The sequence below is a fragment of the Ornithodoros turicata genome, chromosome 1 (genome assembly GCF_037126465.1).
Source record: "Ornithodoros turicata isolate Travis chromosome 1, ASM3712646v1, whole genome shotgun sequence".
NCBI lineage: Eukaryota > Metazoa > Arthropoda > Arachnida > Ixodida > Argasidae > Ornithodoros > Ornithodoros turicata.
Genome location: NC_088201.1, coordinates 120,595,534 through 120,614,276, shown reverse-complemented (window position 1 = coordinate 120,614,276; position 18,743 = coordinate 120,595,534). Strand labels below are relative to the sequence as shown.

Genomic DNA, 18,743 nt, shown 5'->3' with positions numbered 1-18,743 from the left:
TTTGAACAAGTCAGGCACGAGAACGATATCACTACACTGTTAAACAGAACTCCACCGCATAGCAAGGTTCTAGCCAACCACCAACCCGAATGATATTATTATGTCTTCGGATTTGACGAAGATTGGAGGAGGCGCCTATCTGGTACACATTATGCATGACCCAGATAGGCTCCTCCTTCTGCTTTCGACAAATCAGGATACACAATGATATCATTCGGGTTGGTGGTTGACTAGAACCTTGCTATGCGGTGAAGTTCTGTTTTTACAGTGTAGGGATGAAATTGGTTAGGAGTGTGCTATGCTGTGATATTCAATGTTAAGATGTAATATAAGATGTAAATATTCAAACTAGTCCTGTTGGTATACGAGATGGCGGAATTAAACGCGCGAAAAACTCACTAACTCACGGTAACTCGATATATAGAAGTGAGCGCGGGAAAATAAAGTCGCTCCCACATTCGCATCGCACCCAGAGATGTGCCACCCGACGACGCCGCAATTCACAGCGTGCTTATGAGGTACTCTCAGAAATGAACATCACGACATAGCACCCTCCTACACTCTAAAAACATAACTTCATCGCATGGCATGCTCTGCTCTAACCATGGCCACGAACGATAGGGTTATCGCCTTTAATGCAAAGAGAGAGGAAAAGAAGAGAGAAACCTGTTTGTGTCAATTATTATATATCGAAATCGACACAAAAGGGCGTACGGCCCCGTCTGGCTTCGAATCAGAAGCGAGGACCCCATATCATTCGCAGCAATGGTTGGCGCAGAGCTTGCTATGCGGTGAAGTTATGTTTTTAAAGTGTAGCCAACCATCCCGAGAGACATAGTTCTTTCTACCAATTTGCTGAGAACGGCTTGCTATTCCGCAAAGAAAAAAGAAAAATAAACAGAAGAAGGCATTGGTTATGCTGCACGGTTAAAAATGAACTTCACCACACAGCCTGCTCCTAGACAACGATCATCACGTATGATATCGTTATTTGTCCTGATTTGTTGAAAACCGGAGGCGTACGCCTTTTTTGTGACACTTATGCTGTTCATAATTGTCGCAAAAAAGACGTCTCCGTTTTCAACAAATCAGAGCAGGTAACGATATCATTGGAGATAATGGTTGGCTAGGAGCATGCTATGCGATGAAGTTCATGTGTAAGGGCCAGCCTCCATGAAGCGAATTTTTTTGTAACGAAGTTCGCGCGGCTGAGTGCCACGCGCGTTCCGCCGCCACTTGTTCGCAGGCACTAGCTCCATTGGACGAAAAACTAGCGTACGGCGCCGGAAAGTCTTGCTCTGATGTCACTGTTGCCAGAGTACAAGGTGAGAGCTTAGTGAAATCTGTTGCTCAAGAAATATACTTAATGCCACAAATTCTGCAACTGCCTCAAAAAGTTTGCCCAGTAATCTACCGAAAAGCATATTCAATCCTGCAAAAGGGAAACATGTTTCTTTGCAGAGAATGCCTAGCGTTCTAGCGGTGCAGTATAGACGAGACAGCGAGCAGACAACAGCACCCCATAGGAAGAAGAAAAAGACGACGACCCACGAGAGCAGACGACAAGGCAGCGTAGCTGGCGCAGATTGCGGAAGAGAGCTTCGATTGGCCGGCCTCGTGTCCACCCGCAGCTCACTCGTGAGGCACTTAGTGACACTTTTCACGCTCACACTCTGGTGTTCACTGACGGCTCCGTTGACGCAGAGTGTAGGAGCGCTACTTCCTCCTATTATATACCATCATTAAATGTGGCATGGCAAGGAAAATCAGCTCGATACCCAATATGCTCTACGACAGCTGAGCTTCTGGCAATATTAGAGAGTTTTAGCAAACCACGTTCTCCCGCACGGTATGTTACCGTCGGCGCGGCCACGCAACTGCGCATGCTCAGAAGACGCCGATCGCACGGTACCTCTCCGGAGCTACGCTCGCTAGCCGCCATTACCGGACACACTTACGGTTGGAAAATCTCGTAATGGCTGCGTCGTGTGCTAGTATAACACCCTCCCGAAAGCGTTCTACGACCACCGATTTCCTTTATTTTCTCCGTGAGGAGCTCATACAGGACACCTAGACTCTCCGGCGCATTTGATATACATTGCGGCACCAGTAAGCATTGTTTCAAGCGTGCAAGAACGAAAGAGCAACTTAGCCGCAACTGTCTTTTCTCTCGGTAGACAAGTTTCGAAGAATACACTTTAGGTCCACACATTTGTGAACGTTCACGGTCAGGAAAAAAGCATATCACTTATTTGAACATCCTTTCAATTCGTGAAAATGTGGACAGCAGTAGAACGTAACTTCCTCTTCTGAATGGCTATCTGCTTCTTCTTCGTCTAAAAAGATGTCTTGCGTCGGGCAGTGAGCGCGTCTCTGATTCCCTCCGGTTTGCTAAAAGTGTCTATGCTGCCGTTCTCTCCGGACACGATCGGTTCGATTTCACCGTATTTATTAACGACCGTGAGCTGCCGGATCCGGTCTGCTAAAACTCCCTATTACATGCAGCAGCTGCGGTACAGGTCAGGGGAATCACCAGGCTGTCATCCTCACGGACTCGCGTAGCGCTCTCCAAATGGTGATGAACCCCACATGCAATAGCATTCTAGCAAGGTGTATCAGGACGTCATGTGCCCAACACAGGACAATCGGTGGAGACATCTCCCTGCAATGGATCCCCTCCCACGTTCGCATTAAAAAGCGGACCAACTTGCTTAGGCTGCACACCACAGCTCTAGCCCTAGTTTGCCTACCCCGGGAGACAGCGACAGAAAATTGGTCATAAATGAGATCGTCCTTATGCAGCACCCTGCGACCCGGGACATCCTGGAAAATCATCGACTTGACCTCCCACTGAAAGGTCTTTCCCGCAGTGCACATACCTTGCTCTTCAGGTTGCGAACAAGAAGCGCTTTCACTAAATCACAATTACTCAAGATTGGCTCTCTAGACAACGCAAACTGCGTACATTGTCAGCAAATTGAAACTATCGAACATATCCTACTGCATTGCGGTGCATATGCTGCGGTGCGGGAAAAATATCTTGGCCATTGCAGGAATTGTACGGTGGATGATATCCTACATCCCAGAGGCGCTTTCACGGAAAGATACTCCAAAATTCGCAGCCTCGTCTGCTTTCTCCAGGAATCGGGCCTCGCTCAAAGGCTATGAGCACTGCTCGGACTTCTCATCTTAGATCGTAACTTCCGGCCGTCTTCATTCCTTCATCTGCTATCACATCATCTCATCTCATCCTGGCTACAGTCGTGACGCAGCCCACATCCGTGAGGCCAACAACGGCAAGCCGGTTTACCACCACCACTACCACCACTCGTGAGGCCGAGCCCTATGACCACCACCACCACTCGTGGCCTGAAGTCGGCACAGGGCGCACATTCTCCCAGGGCGTCAGTCGTGGCGTTGCCCACCTTTGTGAGGCCGACAACGGCGAACCCTTTCACCACCACCACCACCCGTGGCTCAATGGTTAGCGTGCTGGCCATGTCACGTCGAGACTGGCAGGTACCCGGATTCGAATGCCGGTCCCGGCTGTGCTGTCTTTCCTCAGACGTGCTGTGTTTTCCTCAGACGCTTTCAGACATATGTCGGCACAGTTCTCTTAGAAGTCGGCCCAGGACGTCCCAGTATACGTGAGGCCGACAACGGCGAGCCCTTTCACCACCACGCTTCCGGAATCGCGGACGCTGGGGGAAAGTAGGGCAGACACCTCGCGCTTGGCGCCCGACGTGACTATGCATTCGCTCCATGGAGGTTGCCCTTAAGCAGGGATGGGCAGTATTTAAATACATTGTAATTAAAATACTATTTAAAATATAAATACATGTATTTATATTTTGTATTTAAATACAGACTCGAAAAATGTATTTAGAGTTATATTTAAATATCAATTTTAAGGTATTTATTATTGTAAATACTTCATAAATATTCTTAAATATAGAATATACTGACTCATGCCTTAAAGTTGCCCTGCATTTGACATTTCGGGAAGAAGGGAGAGCTTGGGGTGCAATTATGCCGGGTTTGCGCTAGCATGCGCATGCGACAAACCATTTTAGATGGCGAGGTTTTCACTGTTGTTGCGGACAACGGTCGCGACTACCCGATTACATTGTTCCACGAAGTATCTTCGTCAACTTTAATAAAAGCGTTTGTTCATCTGCACCTGTGAAGAAGCTGTTCTCCTTTGCGAATCTGATTGTACGGCCGGACAGAAGATGCCTGAAAGAAGCAGCCTTCGAGATATTTCTAATATTAAAATCGCCGTGATAATCTAACAAATAAATGCTATTGTTCCTTGCTGATTTGTTCTTATGATCATCATTATTTCTGTAATTCCAGATGACATCTTCCTCACATTATTTACGGTAGTAGTTACGGTATTTAAATACTGTATTTATATTTTGTATTTAAATACTCATGTTGAAAAGTATTTATGAAGAGTAGTTAAATACCCCTTTCAACAAAGTATTTTGTATTTATATTTAAATACTAAAAAAAATGTATTTATGCCCATCCCTGCCCTTAAGAGTGTGCACTGGCTGCGCTGATAGCAGTACTATGGCGACGTCATCATAACATGCAGAATCGGGAGCCTACATACGCGACTCGGTCTTTAGAGTGGTGACATCCCCAGTCGATATATAGCAGTCGATATATAGCCGCCCTCAGGCGGCTGCCATGTTGGTGCCCTGGTGCCATTTGACAGAATCGCGAAGGGTTATAGAAATGAACTTCACCACATAGCACGCTCATAGCCAACCATCATCCCGAATGGCACCGTTCTCGCCGCAAAATGGGCTCCGCCTCCCGTTTTCAACAAATCTAGGGCGAGAACGTTGTCATTCGGGAATCGGGATGGTGGTTGGCTAAGAGCGCGCTATGTTGTGAAATTCACTTTTAAGACTGTATGCTCCCTAATGCAGAACACAAATGTTGTAGTAGTCCCTTGACTACTGGTACTTCTCTGAAATAGCGGCCTGTGAGTGACGTCAGAGTATGTACACTGTTAAAACAGGTGGTGATAGGGCTTGCCGTTGTCGGCCTCACGTATGTGGCCAACGTCACGACTCACGCCCTGGGGAATGTGCGTCCTGTGCCGACTTCTAAGGGAACTGTGCCGACATATGTCTGAAAGCGTCTGAGGAAAACCCAGGAAAAACCCCGGACAACACAGCCGGCACCGGGATTCGAACCTGGGTACCGTGTTAAAACAGGACTTCACCACATAGCACGCTCCAAGCCAACCATAATTCTGGAATGACATCATTCTGTGTTCCGATTTGTTCAAAACAGGGGGGAGGCGCCTATCTTGGACAAGCATAGTGTGTCACAGATAGGCGCCTCGGGACGCCTCCTCCCGTTTTCAACAAATCAATGCACAGAATATCTTTCAGAATGATGGTTGGCTAGGAGCGTGCTATGTGGTGAAGTTCTGTTTTAACAGTGTACGTACTAGCGAGACGTCCTTTTTCTCTGACCAACTGGTCATCCGTGTCTCAGCGTGTGTACGAGCAGGACTACGTCGGGCACAAGTCCCGAACAGAAAGGGGGCACTCTTGATGAACAAAAAGCAGTAACAAATTGACGTCAGTCAAACACAGCGACATAGCTATACTACATATCCCCTCGGAGTAATTTTTACACCCTTCAAAAGTAATATACCTGTGTCACATGGGCTATTTTAGTGACATTTTCGTGCACTCCTCCCAAGCAGAATGTCACTCTCACTACGTGTTTATAGACAGCCTAAGTAAGTGTCACTAAGCGATGACGGCAATTACGACAGATAACAATGAACGGCGGCGATAGTTTTAGGCGTGCGTCACAATACCTCCCTGAATTTTTTTTTGCTTTGATATAGAAACACTTAAACACATTAAACAAAGCGGCCCTCAAACATATGCCGCAACAAACGCGGGCGCCGCCAGATTGCCGCGAAGTTTTCACAGGCTGTTGACTTAATGACATGCTTTTCGGCACACTGTACTAAAAATTAAACAAACACGCCGTTGAGAATACCTGTTTAGAAGTATTCATTTTCCTTCTTCCAGCCAGGCTCCTTGTTACTTCGCACTTGTCATAAAGCAACAATCAAATATCCCGCGGTGGGCTACACACGTATCCCGCACAACTTAAGCAATCGTTAGTACAAGTTACGACGCCATTCCATTTCCTGCGCAAGCACTTATCGCCAACCGTTTCCTCTGTGCGTCACCACATATTACAGCACGCCACGTAACCCAGGGAACCCGATATCTTTATTACGTGCGTTCCTCGTTGGAGCTGTTTTCGCCTCTGGAGCGCTTGCATCCCACCGCACTCGACGGGACGTCTCGTTGTGCCAACATGCCAGCCGTCCGTTTTTCTCCACCGCCGTCGCTGGACTTATTGGGAATGTGCGAGTATTGTGGGGCATCCTCCATCGACCTCTGGAAAGCAACCACCTGTGATCATTACGTATGCAAGAAGTGCCTATTGAACAACGAACCTTCGCAAGCGCCTCGATGTCCCCACTGCAACGGAAGCAGCCTCTTGCTGTGTCCTGGTTCAATATTTGGCTGCAAGTATCAAACGGCCATCCCTCATAACTGTGTGGACCACCTCCGCACCTGCCCTCGACGTCCGACGCCGTGTCCCAACGAGTGTTCCTCCATTGTCTCCAACACCGACCTGCCAAAACACTTGACCGATGAGTGTCCCAGGCGTACGCAGGAGTGCCGTTTCTGCCACGGAAACTATTTCGTCTCCGAGATTGGGAGTCACTTTAAGGACTGTCAGGATTATCCGGTCACGTGTCAGTACTGCAACCAAGAGAGCATTAGACGCGGCAGCTTAGAGGAACATGGCGCCGGTTGCCGCAAAACACCGAAGCTTTGCAAGATGGCCGCTTTGGGGTGCACATTCAAGGCTGGTGATGACGAAATGGAACGTCACTTGACGCTCGAGAAACACGCGATGTGCATGCATGAGATGAAGGTGCAAATGAACAGCCTAGAAGCGGAAATCCGCCAGGTGCGTGAAGAGTGCAGGCGTGAGAAACTAGAACGACAAAAAGAAGAGGAGAAACACAAGAACGAACTCAAAATTCGAGACGAAGAGCTCCGGAAGCTTCGGAAGGACTTCGAAGCATTGCTGCGGCATTTTGGCCCGAGCTGCGATAATGCGTGAGAGGAACTTTTCTTGACGGCATACTGATAAGTTGCGCTGCTCGAGCTCCACATCGCTTTTTCTCATCCCCCCCTTTTTTTATATAACCAATGGAGTACGTAACCGTGCGACAGGTATAAAAATATACCTCCGTTGAATACTAGTGTACTATACCCAAGTGCTTAAATGCGGAATAATTTTCTAGTATTTTCGAAAATGATGCTCGCTTACGTTTGGAATACCATCATCAATTGCCTGCGCAGAGTTGCTTGCAGTGTTTTCTGCAAGACCCCTGCATAGTATAGGACCCGTCGATTGTGTTTGGGACAATATTTTCTATCGTAGCTCCCAACAGCTATACTGTCCACGTTAGTAAAACTTTCTTCCATTGTGTTGCTACCTTTGTGCTTTGTATTACAATATGTGATGTACAATATATTATCGGAACATAATACTTCACCTATGAACATCTTCTACTTTATGATACGAACAGTCCTGTATGGCAAGTACCGCAATAAAGTTGCCTGTTTGACAGCCAAGCTTATATCTCAAGAAAACATTTGCACCACAAAACGTGCAGGACCTTATGAGTGTTTCCAGTACAGTTATCCTACTCCTTTTGTGAGGTGGCGATCCAAATTGTCACATTTCGCATACTCTGCGATATCATCAAAGTATTTATTAAATACATTAGCGATTGCGTGATTTTCACTAATAATAATTCAGTGAACATAAATTTTTATTTTGATGGCCCCCATCAACAACCATGGTGTGAATAATGTCGCACAAGAAAACATCAAATTCAAAATCAAGTGTTACATGCATGACTATAGCATTACAGTCTTAATGGCAGATGAGACCTGTCTGCAAAAAAAAAAAAAAAAAATCGATGTCGTGATGTCGATGAACGTAATTGAAATGAGTCATTACACGTGTTAAAAAACTCGGAACGCTGCACACTCCAACGCAAGTTACAGGGAGTATCTTAGCGCCTTAGCCCGGACGTTGAATAAATTATTATTATTGCATTGATGAATGCATCGATTTAATCAAATAAATTATTATTATTAAATTAATGACACAAGATCGGGACAATGAACCAAGGAACTTATCATCTGGGTGCTTACACTTCATCTACCTGTCTTATATCCTTTTTGTTTTTATTGTATCTAATTTTGACCGCGTTGTACATTTTGGATTGCAGCAGTTTCTGTATGTTCTCGCATGATTTTGCTTGTTCTTTCTTCCCCCTGTTTTTGACCTTGTTTGTACTCCTCACAAGATGTGACTTATATTCTGTTGTTATCCTGTACTGTTCAACAGGGCTTGTCCTTTCAGTCCTATTGTGCCTATGCCTTTATAAAATCGGTGAAGCAACTGCTAGCTTGACCGAAAAAGTCACGACCGAATTAAATAGTCGCTTGGGCCTGACCCTGTCATCTGTTGAGCGTATACATAGGCTTGGGAGACACAGTGAATCTAAGCATCGCCCGGTCATTCTCAGACTTTACAATTACACTGAGAAATATACTGTGCTGCGCAACTGTTCAAAGTTGAAAGGATCCAGTATTTTCATATCGGAAGACTACTCAAAAAAGGTCCGTCTGTCACGGAAAAGCTGTGCGAAAGCGCGGCTAAGAACAGACGACGTGGCGACAGGGTCTCATTGCATTATACCAAATTAAGCATAAACAATGATTTTGTTTCTTGGGATACACTGTCTTGGACAGGAGGATTCCGGATAGATGTTTACTGTTATCTCGGAAAACGGATTGACGTGATGTTTGTCCAGGTAACTTGAGATTACTGAATGTAAATGCTAGAAGCATGTTAAATGAAACAACGGAATTGGAAAATATTTTGATGTCTTTTAATCCACATGTTACTGTAATTACGGAGACGTGGTTGTCAGAGGATATAAGTGACTCTGAGATTACACCGTCATGGTATAATATTGAACGCTTCGATCGCAAATCGAGAAGAGGAGGCGTAGCAATACTCTTGAGGAATGATATTTCTTTCGTTAGACTACCTGATATAGTTGGAGTGGAGTCCGTCTGGATGAAGTTATTGTAATTTCATCCGAATATTGTTGTTGGGGCTGTTTACCGCCCACCGCAACGTGCTGTACAAGTGCTGGAAAACTTGTTTGTCCATGTCGATCTTCTGTCAAAGAAACGGCAGCTTAACATTGCCGGAGACTTTAATATGTGCCTAACGTTGATTGATCTAATCTAAGCCCAGCAAACCAGAGTTGCCAAAGTACATATTTCATTACGAAGTGCACATTTCAGATGAACTTATATCAAGTGGTAAAAGATTTCACTAGGTCATGTGGTTCGTCCAATTCCATTCTTGATCTCATTTTTGTATCAAAGGGTATTGAAGAGAAGGTTCGTGAGTGTGAGGTTCTCGACGGTATTTCTGATCATAAGTTAGTGCTCCTTGACGTTGAATTATATCGTCAGGCATCGTCCCATAGGCATAGTAGCTTTTATGATTTCAGTCGTGCTCAAGATGAGAGTGCATTAGATTTGTTGGACATTAATATCGAGAAGGTTTGGGATGTTTTTGATGACCCAGCGTGTGGTGTTGACGAGCTATGGGCTTTCGTTGTAAACATAGTAAACCACAAACGTCTAATGGACATCAGGATATGTCTAGCTAACGTGGAATGGATGTACTATTGATCGTCCGAAGCTCATCCATAACTGTATAAATGGATGTCCTCTGAATGTAACAGCTGGACATTTGTCACATCCAGTGGACGTGCTTGTGAGGCACTGCGACGCCTAATATACGTCCTATCGATGTTCCTACCGGATTAACATACGACAATATATAGACCGGATTGCAGATCTACTTTTTCAGCTATTTTGTGTGCATGAACAGCGCAAATGCCGTAGCCGTGGTCGTACTCCACCCGACACGGCTTGGGCATTTCTCAATTTCTATTGGCGTACTGGGTGGAACATATACTAAAATATCAATAATTGCGGGATGTTTGTTAAGTGTAGTGGGGGACGAAGACGTTTGTAACGGTGACGAGGATGTGTTTCTGCAATATTCCTTCCTGACAAATATTGTGTTTGTAATTCAGGCTATTGTCTATGATGAGGTTACCTACTGAGTGGAGCTGTCAAACTGACAGGTTTCCTGTGTTGGTGGATGAGTGCTACGTAGATACTTTGCAGAGAGCAGGACGCGAACAAATGGAAAAACTTGCTTTTACTTGTTCTCCAATTTCTCACATTCTCGTAAGATAGATTCGCTTTGTAACGTGAGATTTAAACGGGCGGAAATAAGGAAGACGCATAACAGCTAAATAATATCTTGGAGCTGGCCTAGAAGGCCGCAAGTCCAAACGGGGGAGTCTCCGCGGAAGGAACGGCCGGTTGCCACTTCGGCGCAACTCTAGGTAAGAGCCAGGAGGTCAGGCTGTCCGCGGTCGACTCGCAACTCGGCGTCCAGACAAGGCCACCCTGTCTCAATCCCCAACTGCCTCTTTGTCCAGTGAAGGCTCCTTTTATAGCTCCCTGAGTCGCGGCAAAGTGGGTCAACTGGTCATTCGAATAATCCCGCTTAGTGACGAAACCCACCTCCGCGACGCCTCCAAGCGGACACTCTCGTAATTCTTTTAATTTCGGTTTCGGTTTTCGCTACAGCTTCCTTCTCGCGCTATACGTAAAAATTACTATTGAATTGATAGTCGAAAGAACGTTTTGTAAATGTACGTCTATATTGTCGTATGTTAATCCGGTAGGAACATCGATAGGACGTATATTAGACGCCGCAATGCCACACAAGCACGTCCACTTGGATGTGACAAATGTCCAGCTGTTATATCCAGAGGACACATTTTTACATTCACATTTATACAGTTATGGATGAGCTTCCGACGATCCATAGTAAATCCATTCCATGTTAGCTGGACATATCCGGATGTGTACTAGACATCCCAAATGTCTTAGATGTTTGGATCTTTCTGGTATGTCTAATAGACGTTTGTGGTTTACTGGGTAGGTGTTGACGGAATTCCAAATGCTTTTCTATGCCGAGTGGTGTAGCGAATATCTTGTTGTGATTTATAAGAAATCTTTATCTACAGGAGTGGTTCCTGAGCAATAGAAAACAGCTCAAGTTGTTCCAATACATACATCAGGGACACAGAGTGTATGGGGGCGGTTGGTACATATCCTTGAGCAACTCGCGTCGTCGTTGTCTGCGTCCCTTTCTTTTGTCGCCTTGCTCAAGGATAAATCAGGGAGTCGAGTTAACGCTGGTAATTATCGCCCTGTTTCACTCTTGCCTACATGCGCGAAGATACTTGAGCACATAGTAAACAAGCACCTGATATCGTTTTTCGAAGATAATAGCTTCTTTCATTCCTCTCATTTAGGACGGGGATGTCCACCGTGACGCAACTAAGCGCGACAATACACGATTTCTCTGAGGTGTTGAACGCCCGCGGTCAGACCGATTCCTTGACATGTCCAGGGCCTTTGACAGAGCTTCTCATAAAAAAATTATTACTAAAACTTGACAAGTTATTATCTAACCCTCTTCTGGTCAAGTGGCTGAAGGACTAATACCTTTCTAATCGGAAACAATTTGTACAAATTAACCAGTCACACTCTTCGTGTAGCTCTGTCTTATCTGGGGTGCCCCAAGGGGGGGTGCTGTTTTGGGACCAGTCCTGATTCTTGTTTTTTATCAACGATATCACTAGTGGCATTCCGGTTAAAGTAACAGTCGCATCCGGAAATGGGTCTATAGAATTGATACCACAATGTTGAGCATCGCTGAGTGATCGACTTGGCCAATTTTCACGGCCGGAAACCTCTTCGATATTAAATAAACGAATTTCAAAGTTTCGCGCCGCCTCTGCAGCCGTGGTGGTTCCAACGAGACCGACATCAATGTGACGTATTTATCTAAGCGAACCAGAAGACTGCGAGCAGTCGACCAGGTTGTTATTGTTTCTCGCAGCACAGTATGGCAGCAACGTTACTTTTTTCGCTATATTTTCTGGAGGCTGTATGTTTTTATAGCAGATTGGCATCACCTCACATTTATCACTTCTTATTATCCTCCTATGTGTTCACTATCAGTTATATCAAATTCCATAGTGCTTGTGCTCGACGAACTGCTACTGGGACCTCTGGTGCCCTACCAGACAGTGAGCCAGTACGGGATCCTATACACCTTGGTGCCATACAATCCGGAGCACAAGGACCAAAAGAGAGTGCAATATAGGGGGACACAGACAGCCATTCCAAACCTGCACACTGGGTAGTACTGCATTTACATTATGCCTTTTGTAGTCAAGATTTGTGTGAGATGCAAAATATTACACGTGTGTACCAGGAACACATCTACGGGCGGCTTTAATGGGGTGATGAAGTCCTGACCACACCCTCAGTTTCTGTCAGTACATAGAGTTTCAATTGACCTTTGTACACACTAAGAACAAACAGAATATACCTTCTGCAGTGTAAAATCTTTGCCACTGAGATCACTCTTTTTTAGTGTAATATCCGCTACTTCTTTTGCAAACGTGTTACACTGTCGCCCAGGAGTGTAACATAACACTGCAAGGGATTATAAATTACTTTGTGTTCATGCATTGTAAAATGATGTTACTGTCGTTCACGTACGTTACTATGCTAGTGCTTTTTGTCTATTGATGAAGAGTGCCCGGCATTGAGACCATGTGCCTGATGTTGCCCTGGCCATATGCACACTGAGAGGGGTTATATGGACAGACGTACAGATGTTGAGACTTGGACTGACAAAGGATGGCTCAGTAGCATGCACATACTTGGTGAACACTTACAAGCAGTGATTTCAGAGTACAGACAGGCAACAGGCATGAACCTGCGTTTTCAGCATGGTATGGCAACGTGACAGTCGTCATTGCAGGGTAAAGAGAGCATCGAAACAGTAAGGCGGGGTTGCCAGACTAAAAATGGGCAGAAAAAGGGATACAAAAAGTGTGAAAGTCATAGTTACACTGCATTTACTCTTATTTACTCTTTTACTTTTACTACACTCCCTAGAGTGTAGTTAGCATGCTGTCCAATGCAGTATCCCCATCAGAAAAATTCGGAATCCGATCTGCCACGCGCACAGATTCAAATCCGGGCAGAATGGACTGATAATTTCAACTGAAGCCACGGATCTTAATTATGAAATGAAACCATTTGTTCAGAATTGAGGTAACTTTTGCAAAACTGAAAGCACTTCAAGTGCGGAATGATTCCACATATGGCTCAGAGCGTTAATAGTACCACATTAGCATGTAGCAACATTTCTTGTTCAGAGCAATATTGCATTATTGCTGCCCAAAATGGAGGACTAGGCTGAACAGGCGAACATTTCCACTGCACAATATGGTGTTGTGACGCCTCCCGGTTTTGGAGCAGACGGAGCACAAAGGGATGGGAAACGCTAACGTGGTTACCCGCAGAGGCAAAGAGACTCAGCACAAAAGAAACAACAAACATTTAATGTAGCAAATGCGATACACGATATAGACGATAAAAATGCTCAGACAGATCTACTATGGCGTTCCCTAACCTAAAGAGGACCTCGGCACGGTGACAAAGTCAGTGCTCTCACAGAGTGCGTCGTCTCTCGTCACACAGCGATGAATCCTGGATTCGGGGCGAGATTCACGTCCGAAGCGTAGGGGCCGATGACTGGCTGAAGCGAGGATCCCGGCGTCGACAAAAGATGAGATGCTTCTCCAAGAATTCTCAGTCCTGGGTTATGACGTCCTTCGAATTACGGGGCGGTGGCCGATTCAGGAGAAAACTACAGCAACTTACTGGCCGCTGAACCTCGGTTCTGGCTATCAGTCGCAGCGTTCTCTATGCTTCCTTTCCGTGTCCGAACCAACCGCCCACTGCTACTTCCTTCTTTTTAGCGGGCTTTTCTTTTTGCTCTTTATTTTTAGACACTCTTCGCGGACGCTGTGTTGAAACCGGACACCGGGAGTACCCGAAAACATGTGGCCGAACGTTTGCCGGACGAGTCCTCATGGCCCCCTTGGCACTGCAACTTCGCGCAAGGCGGGTCGTATCGTGTTACAGTTGTAGTACACTTCTCCCAGAAGCAAATCCTCAAACCGTCACAGTGTCTTAGAAATATTGTACTGCCATTTCATCATGATACTTGGTGTGATATTATGATATACTGAGCTTACAGCTCCATCGTCCTGTACATAAAAAAACAACAGAAAAAACACAACTGTTCGCAACCTTGCGTTCCAGCTACTCAGACCCGCTACCTGATGCCTAGTAGGAAAAATCCAGAATACCCTGAATCTTCCACCCTCTAGCGCACGCACTCTTACATGGCATCAATCGGTCTTGGGGTGTGCTGAAACTAGCACAGCTGAAAGTGTGGAACTGCCTGTACCTGTGAAGGAAGCTGCTACTTACAGTATGTGCTTGCTATTATATGCTGTCCAGTGTACTGTCACTATGATGATTTCATCAGAATATCCTTGAACTGCAAATTTTGGTGTAATGCTTGATCCTTGTGAAATGAATACCATGAATGTTCCAAGGATTTTTTTCTAACGGGGGCAAATCACTTCCGGTGGAGGCAAGAGTGCAAATCCCCACCCCTACCACATCTTTTTCTGGGGACAGACGTAGCGCACCGTGTGGGTGTTCAGAGATTCCTATCATGACATCTGAGAATAATCATTGCGATCTATGTATGACTAAAGAGTGCGCTATGTTCACAAGCGACCTTAGAGTTCCAGGGGGAACGCCCCCCCCCCTTTGCCCCCTTCTCGGTACGCCCATGATGAATACATAGTATCAGGTTTGAAAATGCAGTTGCGCTGCATTTCCTACACCACTGCTCATGAAGCAACAATGTTAGGATATGAAATAATGGAAGAGCAAAATGCATAATCACGCACAACTTCATCTGTAACATTGCGCCTTTGTTGTAAAAAAAAAAGATGTTGCTCCTGTACTTATGCAAGTTTATTTTCTTTTTACTCATAATCAGTGTGTGCACAAATTTCTCCAAAGCCTCAAGAGCAGAAAAGCTTGGATGGATATTTCATATTTCCTAATTCTGTAGATTATACGCCCGAACTGATCACTGAGGTCTTCAGTCGCATACGTGAGCATCGAAAGCCATCAGCAGCCATGGAGACACTGCCACCACGTTCTTCCATGTATGGGGAAAGGCCAGTTCTTGCTCAAGCTGTGGAGCAACAGTAATAGAGGCATGTGGATATTGGTTTTGCCATGTTCTGGACGTCGCTTGCTTAGTGCTGCATATTCGCTTACAATGTGGGTTTTAACGTAGGTTCCAGAAGTAAAATCAATCCAGGCCACAAGGTGTGCTGATCTCAAGACAAAAGACCCCAAGAACAAAACAAAACGGCCCTTTTCAGGGCCACCCAATGTTTTACGCTGAGACACGCACTGCGTAATGATCAACCCATCTCACAATGCTTAGAAACAGAATACTAGAAGGCAATTGCCACACCTATTGCCCAACGAAAGACTTTTTGACACAGCATGGTGACTGTAATGCGCCTCTTTCAAAGATACCACCTGCGCATGCTCCACCCTGCGGCGGAGCGCAGAAACAACTTGGAGGGCAAGTCTAGTGCAGCAGACGACCAAGTGATATGTGTGGCGGCGGATTCAAGCAGACGTGCAGAAGCGAAACTAACCCACGTGTTCACTCTATCGTCGTGGAGTTTTGTTGACGTTACTGAATGTCGTAATTTGTATGCTACTGTTACTAGCATAAGGCACAGAAGAGCATATCATGCCGTCAACGTGCGCAATGCCCGGCTGCAAGTCACGGGGAGTAAAAGGCTTTTTCCGTTTCCCGTCGGAAAAACGTGAAACACAGAGGAGGCACGCCTGGATTGCTGCTGTTCGGCGTGTCAAGCCGTGGATTCCAACTCCGTATCCACGAATATGTCATCGACATTTCGCAACAGGTACGTGAGAAATACGGCGGCACGACAGCCGGGAATGAAATAAACGAAAATGTGTATTTATGGTGTTGGTGCTATTGCAGTCAGAAAAAGTCCGACGTCTGTAATGAACATTTGTTTGTTATGCATTAGGAAGGCCAAGCCGTTCACCAAAACATGTTGACTACGTGCCATGTGCTGCTAACCAAAATGATGAAAACTCGTGCCAGAGGAGGACTGATGCCCTTCAGAGGCTTGAGCGATCGCAAAGATGGTTTCAGCAAAAGAAAAACGAGTGTATGTGCTTTGCTCTATGTCACATGACATTTGTGTAGGGGAAGTAAAACTAACAATCAAACGAAGATATCTTAAGTATCCATGATGCAGCCCACACATCTGGCACAGATAGGTCAATGACCGAATTTGCTTCCTCCCACCTCTAACAGATTGTTCTCGTAGCTCCTTCCCTCAGAGTACCGGAAAAGGGTATGCAGCCCACAGCAGCAGCGAAAAGTCTGGTATGTACTGTAAAAACAAAGCTGAGCAATTACTGCAGAAGGTCATTTTGGCACATTTTACTACAGGCAGAGCACATGTGTACTTTTCATCTCTCATACTTGTGCCAGGTTCTGAAAGCCTTGTCTGTGATGAAGGCAGCACAAGTTCCGCAATCGAGAGCACCAGTGAAGACGGTAAGAGTATCACATTTGTTACTAATTTTGACATATACCTGCAGCGGTCATAAGACAACACCACTCTACATAGTAGTGTTGTGTACTCCGGAGTGATACACGCCCCTCTGATAGATGGGTACTACTTTTCATCTACGTATCTTAACCAACCACAACTGCACAGATCAGCATGAAAGAACAGTGTTGTAAAGATGTCGTAACCTGCTTCAGAACATATTGGTACTTTCTTAAATATTTCTACATTTCTTAAAACACTCGAACAGAAAGGCTGGCTATTTTTCTTCATTAACTGATAGCTGACTGTACGTGACCGATATGCGTTACTGCATTCATCCCCCAACAAAACTGCCGACTAAATATGCTCATGTCTTTTTGCCTATCCTTGCTTTCTGACAGTAACTAAAGCCATTTTTCCTTCCTATCTGACACATAGGACACACAGACTTGGAACTGATGGCAGCCGAGTCGCTGATCCTGCTACAACAAGACAAATCAACGACAAAGTTTGGAACCAAGACCTCCTGCGCGACAATAACAATGAGTACAGAGAACCAACTCCTCAAGATGCGGATTCAAGCACTGGAAGAAGAAAACCGCAACATGTCTTTACGCGTACTGAGCTTGCGGAGTATTCCGGACAGCAAGTTCAAGTATTACACCGGTTTTAAGAGTAAACAACTTTTCCATGTAATTTTTAAACACGTTGAAGGGAATGCAAGACGAATGAACTACTGGCAGATGGGGCCCAGAACTGAAGATGGAGCTAGGGGACGACAAAGAGCTGTCAGCCTTGACGATGAATTTTTAATGGTACTCGTAAAACTCAGGACTGGAATGCCAAGCCAGGAAATCACAAGAAATTTTGGTATATCTGAAGCCACATTTAGTAGAATATTTACCACGTGGGTCAAATTCCTTGATCAAGAGCAGAGCGCTCAAACACACTTCCCCTCACCTAATGGTATAAAGCAGGACTTCCCCAAATCTTTTTCGTGTTTTCAGGACACAAGAGTAGTTATCGACTTCACAGAGATCAAAATACAAAGGCCGTCAAGGCTCACTGCTCAACGACAAACCTTTTCTAATTACAAGCATTACAATACTTGCAAAGTGCTCGTAGGAGTGATACAAGACGGATATTTGTGTTTTGTTTCAAACCTGTGGGGAGGGCATGTGAGTGACGGTTTTATAGTCAAGGAAAGTGGTCTCCTGGACCACTTGAGGCCAGGAGATGCCATCATGGCTGACAAGGGCTTCAAACTAGAATGTTTTCTGCCGCCTGGGATCAAGCTGTATGTACCGCCATTTCGGAAAAGTATGCAGATGCCTCCTTCTGATGTTAAGAATACTCGCAAAATAGCGAGTGCGAGGATCGACATTGAACGGCTTATTAGGCGCATAAAAGAATTCCACATATTTGATAGCCCTATCTCAATCAACATGATGGATATAGCTGGTCACATCTTGAGGGTGTATGCTTTTCTAAGTAAATTCCAGGACCCCTCATAAATCCTTAAATCAATGTACTGCATATCATGCCGGCTGAATGATGTGTATGTAAAGTAGGAATAAAAGTATTCATGCATAACATTTTTATTTACTTCGGTACAGCATACTACTTTCTGTGCCTGACTTGTTTGGTTTTGGCCAAGTATGGCACGTATGGAGCTTTGTCATTAAATAACTTTCCTGTTGCCCTGAGACGACCGGTTAGCACTTCTGGTACCACGGCATGTTTGTAGAAGTGCAACAACGCAAAGAAACAGGTTGTCCCAGCATACTTCGTCAAAGTAAATGCGCTCAACAGAAACAGAATCTTGCAGTGAGCCGTTGTTGGACCACACAACAACATCACACCATTTGTAGCCAGTTATAGCCATTTGCCCTTGCACCTGGGCATAATACTGATGCCCTCGTTTGAGACGAAG

The 18,743-nt window shown here is 45.3% G+C and overlaps 1 protein-coding gene and 1 long non-coding RNA gene across 4 annotated transcripts in view; one reads left to right on the top strand and one right to left on the bottom strand.

Moving 5' to 3' along the window:
* Positions 1 to 7,375, bottom strand: part of LOC135378566 (uncharacterized) — a 59,801-nt gene extending 52,426 nt beyond the window's left edge. The window contains exons 1-2 of one of the 2 annotated variants that reach the window (XR_010418473.1): positions 6,506 to 7,141; positions 6,037 to 6,446 (exon numbers count right to left, since the gene is read on the bottom strand). This is a non-coding gene — a long non-coding RNA (uncharacterized LOC135378566). Of the gene's footprint in view, positions 1 to 6,036; positions 6,447 to 6,505 lie in introns of those variants that run through there. The other variant, XR_010418472.1, reaches the window with a different exon arrangement.
* Positions 7,376 to 13,983: 6,608 nt separating this feature from the next.
* LOC135368466 (uncharacterized) lies at positions 13,984 to 18,383 on the top strand. Of its 2 annotated transcripts, XM_064601775.1 has the most exons (7): positions 13,984 to 14,610; positions 15,268 to 15,415; positions 15,499 to 16,147; positions 16,277 to 16,420; positions 16,570 to 16,641; positions 16,750 to 16,815; positions 17,249 to 18,383. In XM_064601775.1, the coding sequence occupies exons 3-7, from the start codon at positions 15,970 to 15,972 to the stop codon at positions 18,322 to 18,324; spliced, it is 1,536 nt and encodes a 511-aa protein (XP_064457845.1). In that variant the 5' UTR covers positions 13,984 to 14,610; positions 15,268 to 15,415; positions 15,499 to 15,969; the 3' UTR covers positions 18,325 to 18,383. The 2 variants fall into 2 exon arrangements, with proteins under 2 accessions (XP_064457845.1, XP_064457835.1); XM_064601765.1 differs by having other exon boundaries at positions 16,570 to 16,815.
* Positions 18,384 to 18,743: the final 360 nt, after the last annotated feature.